Below are 22,017 nucleotides of genomic sequence, written 5' to 3'. Positions count from 1 at the left end.
GGAACAAAAGCCTTTAAATATCTCTATCAGCTGATATCTGGATGCTTGTTTAACTGTTTGGTTATTTTGTTTAACTCACTGTTCTTCAATGGCCCATTTAGAAGCCCTCATTTCACATTAAATATTGTTTTCAAAGAATAAGTGGTTTTCAAAAACATTGTGACAGCAAAGATAGACACAATTAAATTGAGGCCAATTTACTTTTGCTTTCTTATTTAAAATCCACTATTTATGTGTATTAGGAAATGCATATAAAATGTGACTTGGAGAGTCTTGAGATAAATTAAGATTAACTTAATTTAAAAAGCATTTCTCTTAGGAATTTCTATTGTTTCTGATCCAAAACAACTTTCTTCCCATTGCTAATGCAATATTTTAGTTACACCAATTCTATTTTAGATACAAAGGACATAAAACTAATGTTAACTGTACAAAGAATCAACTGCGGGCATTTCTCCCACTCTATAAAGGGAGACTTTATTTTTCTCCTCATTTGCAGTGGATCATCGTTAGGTTTTCTCTCCTATGGTTATCACAGTCATCTGTCCTTTGAATAAATAACTACGGATGAACTTCTGGCATTTAAAACATGTTCAGTGAAGTCTTCTTCCAAAATACAGTTTCTTCATTAAGTTTTCTCACAATCATTACAAATAAGATAAAAGGAGCTCTCCATGGCAACAGTAAAAGCCACGCTTATCAGCATCATTAAAAAAAAAAAAAAAAAAAAAAAAAAAAAAAAAAAAAGCACCACAAAAAACAAAAATCTCAGGGCCTGCTTGAGGTCAAATAAACAGGAGCAGCCAGGCATCGTGCAAAAGGTAACAAGGACGGGTACCTGTCAGGAGTGGCTGATTGCTAGAACAGTTTTGTAAAGGATGCGATCAGTGCTGTGTAGCTGGCATACCTGTTTTAAACCATGACCAACACACACACAAAAGAAACTGATGGAAATGGAATTGTGTCTCTTACCTAGAGAATGTGCAGCTGTGGTTTTTGAGCTGAAAAACCGACCAAGTCCAAGATCTCCAAGTTTGACCACCCCAGTGGCTGTGATGAACACATTAGCTGGTTTTATATCTGTGAATAAATGAAGGCATCAGGTGAAAGGTGATGGAACTTTGGGAATTTGAAAAGAATATAAAATTTCTTTCCATGAAGAACTCAAAATGTATATTTCATATGAAAACCTGAACTATAAACCACTCACTATATTTTAAATAATTTTCATATATTTCAAATTTCCTAGTCCTTCACAGCCTGGTGAAGACTGCTGATACCCATGTCAGATACTTTTGTCTTCCATTTCCAAAAAATATTAATGATAATTTAAGACACAAAATAAATTTATGCCCCGTTCATAACAATTCTAAATAGCATGCTATATTTACCTCAGTTATAAAATCATAGCTCAACAATATCATGCACACTGTATTCACTAGACAGTTATAGAAATCGGAATTTCTTAAATAAACTGCTTCAGAATTCTTCGCACCCCCAAATCAGCGGACCAGCCAGTTGATGACGGACAACAACTTGAATGATAATTGAGAGTACATCCAGGACAGAGGCTGACCACTGAACCAGTCTGCATAGCCACAGCACACTTATCTGAAGCCTCCTCCTTGTGCACATGCAACGATTCCCCACAGCTTGGCCTTCTGAACCGACAGAGCCAGCAAGATATTCAGAGAAGTTAAGCAAAAGCCTGACTTTCCTTCTAATTTATAATAAGTAGGGCTGTGCTTCAAGGCTTACGGTCCTAACAAGTTATAATTTAGACAGAAGCCATCAGAAAAGGATAATGCTGTGGACTGAATGGAAGCTATCTGACACTGCTTGATGGCTTATGTCATTTAAAGTGATGCCACAGCTTCTGAGCGCTTTTCTCACCTCTGTGCATGACTCTTCGAGAATGCATGTGTTCCAGTGCACTGCAGAGCTGAACAAAGTATTTCCAAACAGTTCTTTCAGGAATTAGCCTCTTCTGCTTCTTAAAATGCTATTGAAAATATTACAAAGTAGCGATTATGAGAATTCAGATGTCTTAAAGTTGAATTCCAGCATTCAGAATCAGCAAGACAGAAAAATATCAACTTTTACCTCTCCATTATTATTTCTTAAAAAGTATGATTTTTCTATACTGAAACAACACCAGAAATTTCACTTGACATGTTAGGTTACATTTCTTCTTGTTTATTCTTAAGGTTAACAGAAGCTATGGGACCCTATATCTCTATAATGTCCAACTATTTAAAAAACACATCTATGTATCTCAAATTTCATTTGAAGAAAAGCTATGGTGTTAAAAGCTGAACAAATAGTAAAGTAGTTAGACTCAATGAAAGACAATCTTTCAGGGTACGTTGCTCAGCTGAGTGTGTGTCTAGCATGCATGAGGCCCTGGGTTCTGTCACCAGCACCACACAAAACCTGAGCACAATGCTGCACACCCACCCTCTCAGCACATGTGAGACAGAAGGGGAGGGGGTCAGAATTCCAACCCAGCCCTTGGCAGATGGTTGCCACAGATCAGATGTACATTCTCAGCTACATAGGGAGTTTGAAGCCAGCCTGACACACAAGACTTTGTCTTAAAAACCAACATCAAGAAATGAAAACAACAAAACAAAAGACAGTTCTGCTTCAGGCAGATGACTTCACTCTAGAACACCATTTAAATATTGAGCTACATCATTGACCTGAAATACCATAATTTATTAAAAAATTAAGTAAAGGTATAAAAGTTTTCATGCGTAAATCCACTGCACATTACAAGGCAAACCTGTCCTTTGAATGAACGAAACTACATTCTGTAGAGGCAGACTTGTCTGGGAAATCCAAAGCAAACGGCTGAGAGTGTCTACAGGCTGAGCAGGAGGCAGTGGTCTACACACCGACAGGAAGATTGCTTGAAACAACTGGAAGCCCACAGCTAGGGCTTTGTGCATTTTACTCTAGTAAGTCTGTTAGGAGACTATGACAGTAGCATATCCAAGAACCAAGCTCTCAGCCCCACTAGATAGTCTGCAAATAAAAATCATTAAAAAAAAAAAAAGAAAGAAAGAAAGCACAGTGGGCCTCTTATTAACCAGTGCTTCTAAATTACCAACGTGAAGAAAGTGCCTTTCAACAGCCTTTTCCACAAAGCTTCCTGAAAATTTTAACTGTGTGAAATATATGTATTTATTTTAAACCCATTCTTTACTGTATTTGAAAGCCACATTTGGGAAAGTTCAACCAATTTTTTTTTTGTTTTTGTATTGATTAGAAAGAAACTATATTTGAGAGAGTGAAAAGCTAGCCCTTAAGGTTCACACCTGTGGTCAGCTGAGAGCTGGCTGAAAAGACAAAGCTACATGGAAACTACTGGAGTTCTTCTCCACAGGCAACAAACAATGCCCTCCCCTCTCCATTGTGCTCACTTTCTATAGGACAAAAAAAAAAAGTCCCTAAAAAAAGGTAAGAATATTAGGTTAATCTTTCCTATAGAACACATAATTGAAAATCAATTACTTTTTGCAATTTCACTAGCAACTAATCAGATAATAATAATAAAAGTATACCATAGTCTTGCTACATTTGAAAAAAAGCTCATATTGCGTTTCAATAGAAGGTTTTCTTTTATGGTAGACTATCAATATAGTCCCTTCCACTGGAAGGGGACAATGCTCAAAACTGTGTTCTTTACATATAATTTTCCTTGAGACTTGGAATTCATCCAATAAATCCTGTGCATGCACTCCCCCAATGCCACATTAACATATCAGAGGACTGTTTGATGCCAACAGAAAGATGGGCACCAGGTCTCTTCATTCAAAAATATGCTGTATCCTATAGACATTAGAACATGGAAGAAAAACTTAACGCTTTAGCACAGAGCCTAAACTCATCAACTTAGCAGTTTATTATTTTAAAATTTTTTTAAAACGGGACTTTCTATTAAAAAGTAATTACATCATTTCTCTGTTCCCTTTCCTCCCTCCTAGCCTGCCCACATATTCCCAACCTCCACTCTTGCTTTCTTTGAAATTCATAGCCTCTTTTTCTTTAATTGTTCTTGTTGTTGTGTGTGAGTTTATTAAAAGGCAACATATAAAAGGAACACTGAAAAACACTGGCCATAAATGCACATTATGGCAGAAAAGACTTGATGATTTCCACGTTTTTATATTCTTCTCTGACTTTGTTTCTAATAACAAATTAAAAATGATGAAAACAAACTGACATCAATCTCATGCAGCCCATACAGAATGGCCTGGCATTAAGGGTCACTGAAGAATAACACAAATTTGACTATCAGGCAATAAAGTCTGATTATACTACTGGTGTTTCTCAATTTCTAAAACTGGGAAATTTTAAATGCTTAGATGTCTGAGCTTGTCAAACATTCCTGATGTGCAGAGCTTTTGCTATGTGAGGAAACTAACAGTTACAATGCTGAAAACCTGTCTGTTCTCATGGTGGCACTGTTGCCTGCCTCCTGACAGAGGGTGGAGAGCAAAGCAAGGAAAAGCTGACTTATTTTTAATACTGTAAGGCTTTTATCAGCAATATTCAACTTACTCAAATGGACACACTTCTTTAAAAAGGTAATTTTTATCTTCTAGCAGAATAGCATTACTTTTCAAAACTTCTACTTTCAGAAGCTGGATATCCCTACGATAGGACTTAATTCTCTGTTATAAAACATCTAGTGTAAGTGTCTAAGACTTAAAATTAACCATGCATAAATAACAATTAACACAAGGAAAGCTTCTAAAAATTAGTATCAATGAAAATATTTACATGAAGATTACATGTTGTGGCACATTTGCCATGTTCATCCTGTGAAACAGTGTCTTTAAACCCATATAAAAGTATGCAAAAGTCTGTGAACAAAACTTGCCACTCTTGGTTTAATGAATTACTTGGATATCATTTTTTGTTTGGTTTAATGCTTCTTTAAAGCAGGCTCACCTTGAAATACTGTATGTATATTCTACCCATTAACAGTATTCGTATACACACTGGATTTTAATTCAGTAGAAACACTAAACGTAACAAAAAGCTAAGTAGTACACACGAGGTTACATCATCTCACTGAGGTGAAGTCAATTCAATCTGCAAGACCACTGAAGTGACTTATTGCTGGAAGAGATAAGCAAACACAAGCTGCCTGCATTCAGATTATAAGAAAATAAACCTTAATAGACACCCTTGTTTTTAATTGTAAGGTATCTTACAAATTGAATGCTTACGCCAAATCCATGCATAAAGTGAGGCCTGCATAGCCAAGTGCTATTCTTTGAACTTGGGGGAACCTTGACTCCTGTATTCTAGACTCTAGGGTCTCAGGTACACTGCTCATTTCTCATCTTTAGCATCCTCAAGAATTTTCTGAAAACCCTTCAGTGAAACTACCCAGCACGTATGCACTAACAGAGAAGGAAAAGTGATCCTGACTTGTAAAATGCATTAATATCCATAGCATACAAAAATATTTAACCCTGTGGTTATGTATGCTAATCTTTTTTAAAAAAGAAAAGACTTTGCAGGAAAACATCTGGGATTCCCAGAGGCAGTGTCATGGGTCTGCAGCCATGTTGGTTCCCCATCAGCCACCGGCTTTGAGGTCTCCTTGCTGTACCATCCTGAAGCACCTCAATTTCTGACAAAGGGTCCCACAATTATGTAGCTGCTCACTGGAACTTACTTAAAGCAATGTTTAGAAACGCACTGTCGTGGTTAAACAGTAAAAACAGCAATAGGAAATGATTTATATTGAATATGAGAAAGCACTTCTCACTTGGAATATTTAAATGTACCTCCAACAACACATATCTGTCTTAGCAACAGAACTGATTATGAAGTTTGACAAAAAAAAAAAATAGCTAAGTAACCTTAGGCAAATCACTCAACAATGTCCATTTCCTCGCTACATTAAACAGAATTCGGCCATCATTTATGAAAAGAAAAAAGTCCCTTCCACCTCTAAATACTAATGTGGTTCCACAATTTCAGCAGCAAATAACACATAAATGTCTGATACATTTTCACACTTAAAAACAGTCAAGTTTACAGGTCTGTTACAGCCTTCAAATCTCCAGTTAGTAATAAAGCAACAAACAGCCCAGAGATCCTACCAGGTTCCTAACATAGACATGGCAGAGTATACATGGCAAGTAGAATCCTCTGCCACGAAGTTGTAATTAGGTCAAATATTTACCATCAGCAGGGGTAGTATGTCTCCAAACACCTTTGTAATTGTAATGCATTTATTTTTATAAACTGACATTTTGCAGTTATTAATGCAAAGATGTGAAGGCAGAGACTGGCTACAGAAAAGACAAATTGCTCTTAAAAGTGTAACTGGCTGTTCAATGCAATTTTCATTATATATTATTTTTTTTCTAAACAAACGCTTTTTTCTTCTGAACATGTAGTGAGGAACTGACAGACTCAGATACACAACTACTTGTTACACACAGGTACGGGAGAATTTCATGGGTAAAACATCTATCAGAATTTCAGGATTACAATAATTTGCAGTATGGGAAGACTTTTTCTTTTGGTGGTCAGGAAAAGGCTAAGGTACTCTGAATTTTCTGAAATATAAAGCATAACTGGTCTGACCAGTAGGAGGTCACTGAACACACCTGACTGGCATCTTATTTTACTCACTTTGATAAAGTATTTTCCAACCACGTCACAATGTGGTTTACTTATGGGTTTGTCTTTTACCTATGGGTTGTCTGCTAAACACAGGTGTATCAGCACTAGGAAAATTTATTCAGGATATTGTTTAAAAAGAAAAATCAGTCAAAGAATTAAAAACACAAGGAATGATTCCTGCATTGCAGAGAAGTAACTCATAGAAGTGTCCTGTTACTAAAGCAGTAGAAAATGCTTCCAAGCAGTTCAGAAGTTTTTCATACTACATAGAGTATTCTAGGTAAAGTCAGACTTCTAAAAAGCAGAAGTCAGGCACCAATGATGGCAAGAGCTGGGAAGTCAAACTAGGAGGATCAAGACTTCAAGGTCATCTCCCAGTTACACAGCAAGTTTGGGATGACCAAAGCCACAGAAAACCCTATCTCCAAAGAGATAAATTATATAATTAAAATTAAAAAATAAGGCAAACCGTTAATCTTCCAAATGACATAGACAATCAGAAAAATAAACAAAAATATTTGTCTTTGTTTACATTAGACCAGACAACAGTAAGATACAAAGATGTTTCAGTTTTTATGTGGATAAAGAAAACACAGCAGAGCAATCAACAAAAACCTAAATAAAAAGACTTGAGAAGCTTAAGACAGAAGAGTCAGTAGCCCCAGCTCACCCAGAGGTCCTGCAAAGATGAGCTAGGTACCTTGCAAAGGCAGCCCTGGGCCAGTACTAGCAATACCTACCAAAGTTAGGAACCATGGACTTGGAAAATCATCCTCTCACTCTCCCAAGCACACATGGTGTAGAATTTACAAATAATGTCACAGGCAATGCAACAGTCTTTATCACATCTCACTTTCAACATAAGGAAATCTGTAAGTTCTGTACCATTTTGGTATCAAACCACACAATTACAAGAAAATACACAGGATATTTCACATATAATATTGCTCTGTAAAAATCCTAGATAGCATACTGTTTATAATAAGATTATATATATGATATACATACAGGTGTTTGCAATTATTGGAAGACTGTATTTGGGGAATCACTGGTTGAAACTGGAAATGTTGATAACCTGATATACACAATAAATCAGCCCTATCGAAGAGAAATGATGCTATTGGCAACACTTTATTGCTTTAAAAGCACAAAGGTCAAGAATGTAAAAGTCATTTCAAAAAGACTTTATTTCCTATACAACCTTTACATTTGGATAAGTAAATAAAAGTATGTCTTTATATAAAACAATAACCCAATCAAGGAAATAAACACGTTTTCTAACTTTTAATTTTTGAGGATAACAATCACCTCAAAACATCATTGAGAGTCCAGCTAACTTATCAGTGTGATAAGCTGAATTATAAGATATACTTCACTCCTGAAAATTTGCAAGACATTGTAATATACCACTCCCCTTGAATATGAGTTAAACAAGTGAATGTTCCGATGTTTAACCCTAAACTGGGTGAGGTGGTACCGCAATCCCAGAATTTAAGAAGCAGAGGCAGGAGAGTGAGTTCAGGTCAGCCTGGGCTAGTTAGTAAGATGCTGTGTCTGCTGGTAGGTTGTCCATGCCGTGGCAGACAGACCCACACCCCAATTGCACAAGGAGGACATGAGGTTGGGGAGATGGTTTGGCAGGTCCCTGGGGGCGCTGGAAGGAAGTAGTAGGAAGTAGACTAGCTAAAACTACATTGTATACATGTATGAAATCTTCCAGTAAATATAACTATTATTTTAAAAACATTTTTAAATGATGAATAAAGGTAAAAAAAAAAAACCACTTTCCCAATTATATTTTATTTTATGATAGAATTACTTAGTGCAGAAGTAATTAAGATTCCAAGCCAATTGACTTTGAGTTAAGTGAAAGGGATGTTATCCTGTGCTGGCTTCGCATAATCTAGTGGACGCTTCTAAGAAGTCAGAGAGACTCACAACCAGAAAGCCTTTCTCCTGGCCTAGCCTTTGAAAAGGCTATGAGGCCGGGAAGTGCAGGCGCCTATATGACTGGGTATGGCTGCCGGTCAACAGTGGTGACTTGAATCATACGTCTACAGGGAACTAAGTTCCCTCACAGTCAGGGAGTGTACGAGACACAGGCATGCAAGAGGCATTACAGTACATTTAAAGTGTATTGTAATGATGTTACTGATGAGCAGAAAGAAACAGAACTCTGTTCAGATATTTAGATTAGAAACGGGAACAACAGAAACACAAACTGAAGGATCCAAAAGGACAATCTGTGTCTAAATTCACTAAAAATAAGAAAAGAGCCTTAGTTAATTGGTTGGAATAATGACATATTCCAGTCTAAAAAAACAAAGATACTCACTTGAATTATGTGTATTGCATACTTTACTGAAAATATTTTATTAAGATAATAAGATAATATACATCTCATTCTTTGGCATAGTGTTGCAATAAGCCATTTGTTAACAAACTTCTGAGCTTCCTTTAAAGAGATTAATTCCATAAAGTCATATTTTGTTGTGTTGATAGATTAACAAAATACAGTTTTAAAAATATAAAGAGTAATATGGATGCGTTGGTGCACATCTGTGATCCTTGCACTCTAGAAGGCAGAGGCAGGCGGATCTCTGTGAATTCGAGGTCATCCTGGTTTACAAAGCCAGTCCAGGACAGCCAAGGATACACAGAGAAACCCTGTCTCGAAAACACAAAACAAAACAACAAACAACAAAAAAATACACATTTATATTTTTTCTATCTGTATAAATTGACTTTCAAATATGCATTATAAATTATTATTTGTATTGAGAACAGTTCAATGAATGAAGTATATTTTACAAAAGTGGCTATGAAAATTTTAAATATATTGTAGCAAAATGACTGACAATCAGAAAGAAACAAAACTCTGGAAATTTAGACGAGTCTTCTTCTCTTACATTGGAGCCTGCAGGACCGTATTTTCTGATATCACAACAGTGAAGTAAGCATGCAGGGCTCACTATGCACTGGGGCACACCAGGGTTCCACTCCATCCAAATAGCATGGCTGAACTGAACTCAAACTCTTTTCTAAAACTATTTTATTTTAGAGTTGTGATTACTGTTAATGAAGAAATCTATGATGAAAAAAAATCCCAGGTTTCCTTTTATCCTCCAGCTCATCTGGGGAGTATTTCATCTGACCACAGCCTCAGGTATTCCTTTGTCACTAATTAGGGAAAGACTGAATATTTCAACTATAAATTGCTTAATTATATTTGTCAGTCTGCTCTAAACCAATTAATTATTTACTTGTAAGAATCTTTGATGCAATGCTATCCAGAGGTTCATCTCTGGAATAAAGACCAGGAGCTATACGTCTGTTTCTAACCCAATTAGGCTGAAGACTTGAGAGAGTGAAACACTAAGGTGCCGTGAGATGATTTACAGCATTGCTCACACAATGCTAGCCTTCACTGCTTTCCTTTAGGAAACGTTAGGCCACTATCATGTTCTTTCACAAAAGAAGCTCCTATGTCAGTATCCTTTTCCGATGCTTCTAAAATTGGGGTATTTAGAAAACAACTTGAGAATTTCAGGACCCTCCACCCACCTCCCCTTCTGCAACTACTGCAGAGGAGGGCTCTTCTCCCGCTCCAGCACATCACTCATTCATACTGCAAATCTAGGTGAGACCGAGGTCCAGAGTACTAGGGAACTGTTATGCATGCCACATACTGACCTTGGGAATAGAGAAGTGTAAACAAAATAACAGTGTTCTGTGTGATGTAGAGTTCCTCCCATCACCCAGGCACCCCCCTAACAGAGGACAGCCAGGTGAAGGAAGGATTCTGTTTCTACTCAAGAGAGCATTAAGCCTCAGGCAAAAGAAAGTACCAATAGAACTATCACTATGGGATTGCATTACTAAATGCTGGGGAAGGATGGTACCCCAAGAAAATAAACGTTTATGTCCGAAGACAAAGAAAGAGACTTGAAGAACTGGTACCTACATGAAGGGCTCAAGGATAAAGAGACAGAAACTTGACCAAATGAAGAGACACATGCATGGCAGAAGGAAAGGCTCACACGACACTGAGGACAAAAACCTAAATGGTCAGGGAATGGACGGCCCTGTGCAGAGGACAAGGGAAAAGCAGAAGCTGGATTCTAGGGCAGACATTGATTAAGTGGCCACTCTAGGCCAGGCACCGTTCTAGGACACGGAAAGTGACCACACAGACGTCTTCCCTCAGAAAGTTCATCTCCTGAGCCACGCAGGCTGCTAAACAATTCAACCTTTACCCTCATTAAGAAATCCCTGGAGGGTCTGGCTGAAGGAGAGAGTTTTCTTATTCTTCCCTGCCACCTAAAGACTGATGAAGAAATGCAGATTTCTATAACAAATGGGGGGAGGGGTATGAATTAAAAGGCTCTCACTCTGGAGAAGAGATACGGATAATTTCAAACTTGCAAGTGAAAATGGGCAATGGGATTAAACAGACAGAGATCTGAAAAACAAATAAATTTTAAAAAATGATCAGACTAATTGAATTAGGTCAGAGAGAGCCAAGTGTCAGAGAAGAGCCCTTATCTTTAGCCATGCTCTCATGCTGAACCTCCACTTAGACACACAGGCCAGTCTATAAGAAGATCATAAATTTGTTTACAGGCACAAGACAGAGAATAACTGACCCCAGAGGCATCAACACCACGACCCACAGTGGGGTGGGGGGCAGCTTTGAAACTTGAAACTGCAGGAGTAAGATGGCTGGCCATGAGACTAACATCGACAATCTCGGCACTAGGGAGGAAGCGGGGAGATCAGGAGTTCAAGATGAGACTCTGCTACATGGCAGGTTTGAGGCTAGAGTCTGAGCTATGGGAGGCCTTATCTTAACAAAGGCAAGGCTAAGACAGTGACTGGTTAAGAAGGGGTTGGCAGTGAACAGTGTCATTTAGTACTTGGTGAGCCAAGGAGAACTCCAATGAGCAACTGAAAAGCAGATCTGAATGCTACTGGACAATCAAGAAGAATGAGGACTTCTGACCAAGGTCACCCCAGAGGCCGCTCACGGAGCTCTGATGGTGGCTAAATGGAAAAGCAGGCAGAGGTATGGGTGGTAAAACCTGACCCACCTAGATCATCCCATGTGGACAGCAGATCCTTCCACCTAATGCATGCCTTTTGACCCTCTTTGCTTTTCTGCACTGCGCTCACCAACATCTGGCAAACCACAGACTTGACCTGCTTTTCACTTTTTTTGTCTTTCTACCAAAACCCAAATTTCTTGAAAGAGTGAATTAACAAGGAATAAACGTATATGTTTGTATGTATATATAAAAGCATGTAAATAAATAGTGGAATGAAAATATTTAAATGATAACAGATGAAACCCAGAAGATGCACAGTGGCCACAGCTAAACCAGGAGTAAGACTTAGGCTGAGAAGGCAACAGAGGAGAGAGACACAGGTGAAGGGATGTATAACAAGCCCTCTTATGTGAGAGCATGAGAGCTCTCAGCAGGAGAGCAGGAGGGATGCATGATGCCAGGCACAAGTCATCATGGGAAAGTGAGGGTGCAATCACTCATGCATGAGGGGCTCTAGTCACTCTGACATGGGAGTGTAGACTTTTGATGATGTAAGCAGTGAGTTAGGTAGAGTACCATTCAGAGTCTTAATGGGAAGGAAGAAAATGTGACTACGAATTAAACATAAAAAACTTCAGATAGGCCTACATAATGTGTGTGAATGTATTTGTAAAGGTCTAAAAATAAGTGTAAAGATAAAACACACCACACACTAAACACAGCACGTACACACACATACTATACATATTGTGTTTGTGTGTGCCTGTCTGTGTATCATCTCACTCTCAATAACATTGTGAGATGGGTATTATAAACCAATTTACAGATGTGGCAGCTGTGGCTCAATCACTGAAGAGTAAGTAAGCCAAGGTCACATAGCACAACCACCTAGAAGCCTCTTATTGCCATCAAACGTTTACAGTCCCATATCAGCCGTTTTGATGATACCCTTGTCTCCTTTATATGATTGCAATAAATGTTACACAATTTTCTATGAACATTAGTTTCAAAACTCTCTTTTGTGGTGCATACTGTGTTCTAAGAAGGTATAAGCCATATTTTTGGCATGTGCTAAGCAAGAAAAGAAATGAAACTACTTTTTTTCTTGGAAGAGGAGTTTTAAACTGGAGTAAGCTGGCAGTCTCTATGACCTAAAATGTGTATATCCTGTTACTCAGCAATATCACATGAATGCACATAACACAAATGGAAAAAGGACAGGTGCAGAGGTGCAACATGCTACACCACGCTCCATGTTTGAGCTTTTTCTTCTCTAACAAAGCAATAATTAAATCTTGATGTGCCTGAGAACATGTATATACATATGGTCATACATCTATCTTTGAATTAAATTATTTACATAAGTTAAACTAAATCTAGAGAAAACAAATCTAAGGCAAGCAGGCCCTCTGTATTTAAGACAGGAGATAAAACACAAAGCTTAAATCATGTAAGGGTAAAATAACTATGTGCACTATTGAATTGTGTTGATCCATAATAAAGTTCTACTTGAAAGGAATCAGAAGAGACCTTCAAGTCCAAATGCATTACACTATTCCTCTGAACATAACACTGGGATTTTGTCAAGTCTGAAATACATACTGCAAAGAGAAAAAGAAAAGAAGACAAAACAAAACATAAAACTATACCCAGGGTCCAAAGTGAGTCACTGTGAAGTGACTTTGCCCAGAGGGTCTTAAACCTACACTAAACCTACACTGTCAGAACCTACAGAAAAGCAAGCTGCATCCAAAACCTACCCAAAAACACACACTAGAGAGGAGGGACAGAAGCTCCAGGACTCTACCAAAATACATTAAGTCGCCATGCTCACAACTTCTGAACTCAAAAATGATCCCCTTTAAATAGTCTGCTACATTATACACATCAGCAAACTTTGTCAGAAGCCTCAGGAGTACAAAGGACCCACCTGTCTACAGGAGTATGACCCATTCCACATAGAATCCCATTTTTCTGAACCTACTTTAGAGACAAAGATTTTTACCCTTTTTCCCATCCCACCACCAGGTAAGTAATTAAAACAGTCACACACACACCCAAAAGTACAAATACTTTTACATAAGTTGTAGCTGTGAGTAACGATGGTTTTCTTTTGTATGTTCAAAGAGCTGGAATCTAGGTTGTCCACTAGAGGTGGACAGAGAACACATCCTGATTTCTTTTTAAAGCTATGACTATAAAGTTTTATTACACTTTAACTTGCAAAGAAATACTTCAGCAGTTGGCAGCTTAAGTAAGTGGTGGGAAGTCCCTAAAACAGAAAATCAGATAATAGGTTGGAAGTGATTCATTTTAACTGTAATGCTTCGCCAGCTCCCATAAGGTAATCACATTACCTTAGCTCTCCCCAAGCCCCGTGTTGAGAATTGAATACATGAGGCAAGCACTTGACCTATTTCCCTAGCCCATTTTACTTCAGCGCTGTTATAACTGGAAAACTGTAGCCAACTGTGCTCATCTTACAGGTAGGGGAACTAGAAGAATTTGAGTGATACAAGTTACAGTAGCCAATACTGTAGCCTCCCTCAGGAATAGCTCTTAACTACTAAGCACCTTGAAAATTTAATAATGAAATATAAGTTACGAGACCCTTTGATTGAGTAGATGGTCAAGTACTTGCACCTGATATTCAAGGAAACCCTACCATTCAAGAATCTTTAAGAACCATTAAAGGAAATCACATGGATTACTACATCAAATAGACCTCTCAAGAAGTAGCCTTCTGAGGATTAAAGAAGCCCTCCTTTCAATAACTAGCAACAGATTATTCGTGATTTACCAGACTCTACCAGCCCAAACAAAGACTCAATGTACAAGCTGAAAACTCTCAGGTCACTCACATAAACAGAACTTGAAACACAACCTGCGGCAACCTGACAGAAAACCCCAACTTCAAGTGCACCTATATCCGTGCTATTCTAAAAGCCTCCACCCAGAGTAGCCCTAATCTCTAACACCTAACCCACTTTCCCTCCGCAATGCTGTCACTCCTCTGCAAGCCTGAAGTCTCTGCCAAAGTGGAGGTAACAGTGGGTGATTCCTCGGTTACAGAGGTTCTAAATTAACTACCTTTGTTTGTCTCTTTTGCTTGGTTTGGTTTGTTTTCACATGAGACAGCTTGTCTTCCAAAGTCACAGAGGCTTAGCAGGGCACAGCCAGTGGAATACAGATTATCTAGTGCAGCCTCTACTGTAGATAAATATGTCCATGAGACTACATTCTAGTCAAGGGACTGAAGCTCAGTGTGAAACATAATTCTAAGATCTAGATAACTAGAAATGGAGTTCATCACTACAATATCCCTGCCAATTATATTTTTGAGAAAATGGTACAGATAAAAAACGTGCAAAATAAGCAGCCTTTACCTTACTCTCATTCAGTTGTTTCTATTACTACAACTGAACATGATCCAAATTAATATGCTTTTAAGAAAGAACTCTAAATAGCTGTTCAGTCAGACTGAGGTCCAAATTCTTCTCAGATGCGTCCCCTCAGAAAGAGGTCACGCTGCTCTTGGGCTTCTTTCCTTTCCGTGTGTGTCGACGGATGTGTGTGTATGCACATGTACATGAGATGTGTGTTCATGCAGATACATGAGCATGATGTGCATGAACATGGAGAAGCCAGAGCTAATGTCTCCCTGAGTCATTCTCTATCTTCTTTTCTGAGACAGGGTCTCTCACTGACCTCGAGTTCACCTATTCAGCTCTCTGGCTGGCCAGCCAGCGACTGCCAGGGATCACCCTGTCTCCACCCCCAAGCACTTAGGTAACAGGACCCAGCTGCTCCCAGCTGTTTATATGGGTTTGGGAGACCTGATCTCACAACTCTTCCCTGTGTGGCAAGGACTTTTAACAACTGGGCCATCCCTCCAGAGTTGGATTTCTTCCTTCTCCTTTCCCTGAGGTCCACAAAGGACCAAGGCTAGTGTGCTGAGAGTAACAAGCTGAAAACCTCTAGCTTCAGAAAACAGACCTCTAAACCCACTTCCAACGCTAACCAGACTGAACTCTGCTAAGGAGGCCAACTTCATAACCATTTCCATCCTTATCACCTACCGTATGCCGCGTACTACACTGAGGCCCTCAAAGTAGCTACCACAGCTATGTATTTCACAGGCAACTCTGGCAGAAAAAGAAATGAATGCACAGACACACCTTTATCATCCTGGAGAGGTCACCAGCATCTGCTAATTCCAAAACTATGTTCAGCTCATTATCTTCAATGAAGGATGCATAGTATTTAATTACATTTGGATGGTTGAGTTGCTAAGGAAAAACAAGTAGAAAGCAAAAAATTTTATTTTAAATTCCAGTCATTTTTAGTTTGTAATTATTTTAACTTAGCTACAGAAACTCATTTTTAAATTACAAATATCTTGACAGCATATTTTATAGTCAATTTTGAAACACATAATTATTCAACTAAAACTAGATATGAATACATTTGTTTTAATATTTTTATTAGGTGTAATAAGTAGCGTACTCAAGATTTTTTAATTGCTACTATGACTAGCAGGTATATAAATGAATGCAACAAGTGAATGGTGGGACTGAATTATTAACTGCTCAAAATTACATCCTTCAAGATGAGAACGGTCATACCAGAATATCCAACTATAAGATACCTCTTTATACTCCTACTTTTAAATTGCAGCTGTTCCTACACAGCTAGACTATACAAATCCACAATTACCATCCACTATACAGTATTTAAATATTGTTTTTACATCAAGAAATATAAACATAAGTACATGGAACCTATTTATGTGAGTTGACTAAGATCAACCCCCCAAAAAACTCTCATCTAGTAGAAAAGCATGCAGCAATCTGTACACAGTTATAATTTTTCTGTTCAAACTTTAAACAAGTTAACACAAGACATAAATTTCTCAAAGAGAAATTCTTATCAGTTATGGTGGTTTTCTTTGTACTTAGAGGTTTTCTTCCATGCTATCCATAATGATTCTATTTCTAGTTTTAAAAGTTGTGTTTGCGTGTGTGTGTGTGTGTGTGTGTGTGTGTGTGTGTGTGTGTGTGTGTTTAAAGCAGTAACTTCAAATGCAAAGAGTGGAAAAATATAGTTTTAAAATACTTTGGTTAAAACTGATGCATTTTGAGGATATAAAAAGATGCATAAAACACTGAATTTTTCCTTTTCTTTACAGAGCTCTTGCTTTGTAGCCCAGGCTATCCTGGAACCCAGGTTCTCCCTGCCTTAGCTTTCCAGGTGCTGAGAACACAAGTGTGGGCCCTCATTCATAACTGAGAACAAACTAAAAATATAGCATAAGCAATTCTGTGAAAGAGCATCACTAACAATGAAATACTGCCCACATGACTGGAACCTTATCATACTCTGAGGTGAACAAGGAACCAAAATATTAATTCCTAACATCCTCTCGCTATTCACTTTGTCAAAATCTGTAAAAATTATTTAGGACCTGTTTATAAACACATCAGTTAGTCCAGGATCTCAGTGTGATATACCTTATCACAATATTAATACACACTTACATTACTTGAGCAGTAGCACCGGCTTAAATAGAATGTTCTACAATCAATCAATCAATCAATAAATAAATAAATAAAACTTCTCCAGTGTTTCAGGCCCACGTATCTTCTGTTTTGAAAAAGTGGACTCTACCTAAAATTCTGATTTAATTATTTTACCATAAATAAAAACTATATTCTCTTAAACAAACCTACTCGAAATTATGCAGTATTCCTTAAAACATGTGTGTCACCAACCAAGCCTTAAAAATTGTTTTACTTGGAAATGTGACATTTTGGTAAATCACTTTATCAATATGTTTAAAATATTTAAAAATAGCCCATAGCTCATTATTTACCTTAAGGAGGTCTATTTCTTTGATACAATCAGCACGTGCTTTGGCATCCATTAAATCAAATATCTAAAAATAAAGTTTAGAATTATTTAATAAAATAGTAACCTACATTTTAGGCTAACATGTTAATTCTTTATAACACCCTCTCTCTATATATCTCTATATAGATATATATACACACACATATATATACATATATAAGCATTTACACACTCATACAAATGAAAATTTTGTTGGCATTTATTTGCTGTGAAGGGCCAAAGGAGCTTTATCTTATGTTCACACAAAACAACAACAAAAATCTTAGATGCTATCCCTCCAAAGGCAACGGCTGGGTGTGTCCTGGCACCCACATCGTTTGCTCAAATAACCAGAATGAATTCATGGTCAATAGAACAATGCTGTGTACGTTGAATAATTAACATATACTGAATATATTTCATGATAATAATAATAATCAGTGTACATTGAATAATTAACATATACTGAGTGAATTTCATAAACCATTTCATATAATTTTCATCTAACCCTTACAAAGGTAAGAGTATGCCCATGTCATAGATGGAAAAAAAAAGAATGCTTACAAAACTTAAGCAACTGATCAAGGGTCACACAGCCCGTCAGAGGAGCAAGTGGCATTTACTGTTAATTGCTCCACTAGCAGCCTAGCTAGGAACTATTTCTCTGATGCTGGTAGAGACTGTTTCTACTGGCTCTGACCTGTACTCGTGACAGGGATAGTATAGCATGACTATCGGAGGATGACACACCCTCCGAAGATGGAAGAACTTTATTAGTGAAATACTAAGTACAGGTAGATACACGTAAGTACACAGTCAGACACACTATGTCTTTGGCATGAAATTTTCATGAGAACAGATTGACTCCTTGGGAAGAAGAAAAGGAAGAAGGAGAACACAAAAATAAATGACCCAAAGGATGTCCCTGAATCTTTGAAAATAAGAAATTTAAAGATTTTATAAGTATATATATATATATATAATCATGATTTCCTTGTTTTTAATTGCTGAATAGTATTTCATTGTGTAAATGTACCATATTTTCTGTATCCATTCCTCCATTGAGGAATACCTAGGTTGTTTCCAGATTCTGGCTATTATGAATAGAGCTGCTACAAACATAGTTGAGCAAATGTCCTTATTGAATGATGGGGCATCTTTTGGGTATATGCCTAGGAATGATATAGCTGGACCTTGAGGTAGCACTATTCCTAATTTTCTGAGGAATCACCAGATTGATTTCCAAAGTGGTTGTACAAGGGTTATATTCCCACCAGCAATGGAGGAGGGCTCCCTTTTCTCCACATCCTCTCCAGCATGCATCATCCCTGGAGTTAGGACTCTAGAGAAGATGCTTAATCATCATTCAGAAGGGCAAACAGGATAGGCATAGGAAGTAGGAGAAGAAAAGGAACAGGACAGAAGCCTTCCACAGAGGACCTCTGAAATACTCTACCAACCAGGGTATTGGAGATACTGAGACACATATAGCCAAACTCTGGGCAGAATGCCAGAATCCTTACAGAGAAAGAGGGAGATAGAAAGATGTGGAGAGGACAGTAACTCCACAAAGAGAACAACAGAGCCAAAATACCTGGGCCCAGGGGGCCTACAGAGACCTATACTCCAACTAAGAGCCATGCATGGAGAGGCCCTAGACCCCCTGTTCAAAGGAAGCTGATTGGCTGTTCAGTTTCCAAGTGGGTTCCCTATTAAGGGGTACAGGGACTGTTTCTGACATGAACTCAGGGGCCTCCTCTTTGATCACCTCCCCCTTGGGGGGGGGGTGCAGCCTTGCCAGGCCAGGCCACAAAGGAAGACAATACAGCCAGCATTGATGAAACCTGATAAGCTAGTATCAGATAGAAGGGGAGGAGGACCTCCACTATCAGGGGACTAGGGAAAGGTCATAGGGAGAGAAGAGGGAAGGTGGGTGGGACTGGGAGGAGACAAGGGAGAGGGCAGCAGCGGGGATAAAAAGTGAATAAATTGTAATAAATAAATATATAAATAAAATCATTTTTTTTAAGTTTTAGTTATTGTACTATAAGCTGACTAAAACTTACTCATACAATTTTTTTTTAAATGAATGATATTTTTAGTCAAAAACTTGAATGAAGTCCTGCTACCCCAGGCAGGGAGGTGTGTGGCTTGAAGGAGTGGGGTGATCTGAACCGTAACTAGGGGGAGACTAGCGACCACCTCCCAGTGAGTGCTGCCCTCTTTACCCCAGCCTCCTACAGGCAACGCTGGCTGCACAACAGCGTCAAGAATGGAGGCACAGGGCTTGCAGTTCTATGACCGCAGTCAAAGAAGTATCACAGAGATTTGAACCCCGAGTCCTTCAGCTAGATCCACAGCCAGTGACTTCTCACACTGCTGTGACTGGACTTCTGGGCACACTGGACTGCTGTGACCCCTAACACTCACCGACTACTAAGTACTAAAAGTCCACGTGCAAAGTGCCAGGTTAGAAACCTGGAAAGGGATCCGGTGTGGGGAAGGGATAACATTATAAGTAGAAAAATTAAAGGCTTCCACCAGTCAGATATCAAAGACATCTGACTCACAGAAGTGAGTCTAGGATAAGAGAACTTAACTACAGCTTCTATTAAGAGACAACTTTTAATAGATATCCTTCTGAATATTAAAGATGCACAGGGTTCCAATTTTCTTACATAAAGTATGTTACATACATAAACATATATATATATATATATATATATATATTTTAGAGAGAGAGAGAGAGAACAGTGGTCACAAGAGGTTAGGAAGGAGTTGGGGCGGATAATGGGTAACAAGGCAGGACTATATACCGGGGTAGGTTCTGGATGTTTTAGAGCACACATCATAGGGTAAAGGCTAATATATAACAACTCATTGTCTATTTTATTTTAAGGAGGAATTAAAAGAGAGGTATTTGTAGATTCCCAACAAAGAAAAGTGACAGTAATTATCTGGTCTGAGAGCCACTCATTGCACACACATAGCAAATTATTCATGTAAGCCATAAAGATTTACAATTATGCCTCAATTAAAAACATAGTAAAAACCAAATTGAGGCTATTAATTAAAAATTTAAGACAAACAACATCCATAAACCTACTAGATTAAATAATTGAAGCTTTGGCCCCTTCCATCTACTGTGGTGACTCACAGGTTTTACGGTAAAAATAGGAGCTGAGGTTGTAACACAGTTATTCTGTACTATAGCTCCAATATTGGCTTATAAGTGAGCACATACCATGTGTGTCTTTCTGGGGCTGAGTTACCTCACTCAGGATGATCTTTTCTAGCTCTATCCATTTGCCTGCAAATTTTATGATTGCCTTATTTTGAATAGCTGATTAGTATTCCATTGTGTAAATGTGCCACAGTTTATTCATTTTTCGTTTGAGGGATATCTAGGTTGTTTCCAGTTTCTGGCTATTACAAATAACGCTGATATGATCATAGCTGAGCAAGTGTCCCTGTTGTACGGTGGAGCATCTTTTGCCCAGGAGTGATATAGCTGGGTCTTGAGGGCCCCTACACATATGTGGCCTGTGAGCAGCTTGGTCTTTATGTCAGTTGCCTGGCAAGTGGGAGGTAGGATGGGGAGCTGTTTCTAACATAGACTCTATTGCCTGCTTTTGGATCACTTCCCTTTGGCAGGGCTGCCTGGCCTGGCCTCAGGGGATGAGGATATACTCAGTCCTGATGTAACTTGATGGGCTGGGAAGGGTTGATATGGGGGAGGGGGTTCCCCTCTTCTGGTGGAGAAAGGGACAGGGGAAGAAGAAAGGTGGGGAGGGGGGGATTGGGAGCAGAGAAGAGAGGGGCCACCCTGGGGATGTAAAGTAAATAAACTGAAATAAAATAAAAAATAAAACTAAAGAAGCTGAGAGGAGCAAAAGGCAGAGGAGAAAAGAGGGGAGTTGAGGGTGAAAGGTTTTTTGCCAGTCCTTAAGTTTTTCTCTATATGAGGTTTGGAAGAGAGAGGAAATAGGTCAGCTATAAATAGGCACTAAAATCAGGGATGAAAACAAAACTATTATTAACATGTATCTAGGATCAATGTATCAATGTATCAATACCCTTATTGAAGAAGAGAGGAACCTTATACACTATTAAGTTCAAGGTAATCCTCAACTATATTTTCAAACCAGTCTTGGATACATTACGTCCCATCTTTTATATACACATATTTATTTACATATTATATATTTATATTAAATGTATTTTGTTTATGTGTCCATATTATATATTTATATATTTTAGCATATAAATATTATACATATTTGTATGTGTATGGATCTGAGTGTATGTATCTGTGTTTCTGTATATATCCAGATGAGCACCAGAAGAAATGAGAATGAATGTTGATGCTATTCTCAGGACTGCTGATCATAAGACTTGAGATAACAAAACCTTGGCATTCTCGGAATCC

The 22,017-nt window shown here is 38.2% G+C and overlaps 1 protein-coding gene across 1 annotated transcript in view; it reads right to left on the bottom strand.

Annotated features, from left to right (window-relative positions):
• Positions 1 to 22,017, bottom strand: part of Nek7 (NIMA related kinase 7) — a 129,946-nt gene that overhangs the window by 30,390 nt on the left and 77,539 nt on the right. The window contains exons 4-7 of the mRNA XM_055624647.1: positions 17,572 to 17,634; positions 15,878 to 15,988; positions 1,894 to 2,002; positions 973 to 1,080 (exon numbers count right to left, since the gene is read on the bottom strand). Of these exons, the coding sequence (XP_055480622.1) occupies positions 973 to 1,080; positions 1,894 to 2,002; positions 15,878 to 15,988; positions 17,572 to 17,634 (391 nt within the window). The remainder of the gene's footprint in view (positions 1 to 972; positions 1,081 to 1,893; positions 2,003 to 15,877; positions 15,989 to 17,571; positions 17,635 to 22,017) is intronic.

This window comes from Psammomys obesus, unplaced genomic scaffold, assembly GCF_907164565.1.
Source record: "Psammomys obesus unplaced genomic scaffold, mPsaObe1.curated_primary_1811, whole genome shotgun sequence".
Taxonomy (NCBI): domain Eukaryota; kingdom Metazoa; phylum Chordata; class Mammalia; order Rodentia; family Muridae; genus Psammomys; species Psammomys obesus.
Note: the sequence above shows the minus strand (reverse complement) of the source record. Positions and strands in the feature narration are given on the sequence as shown.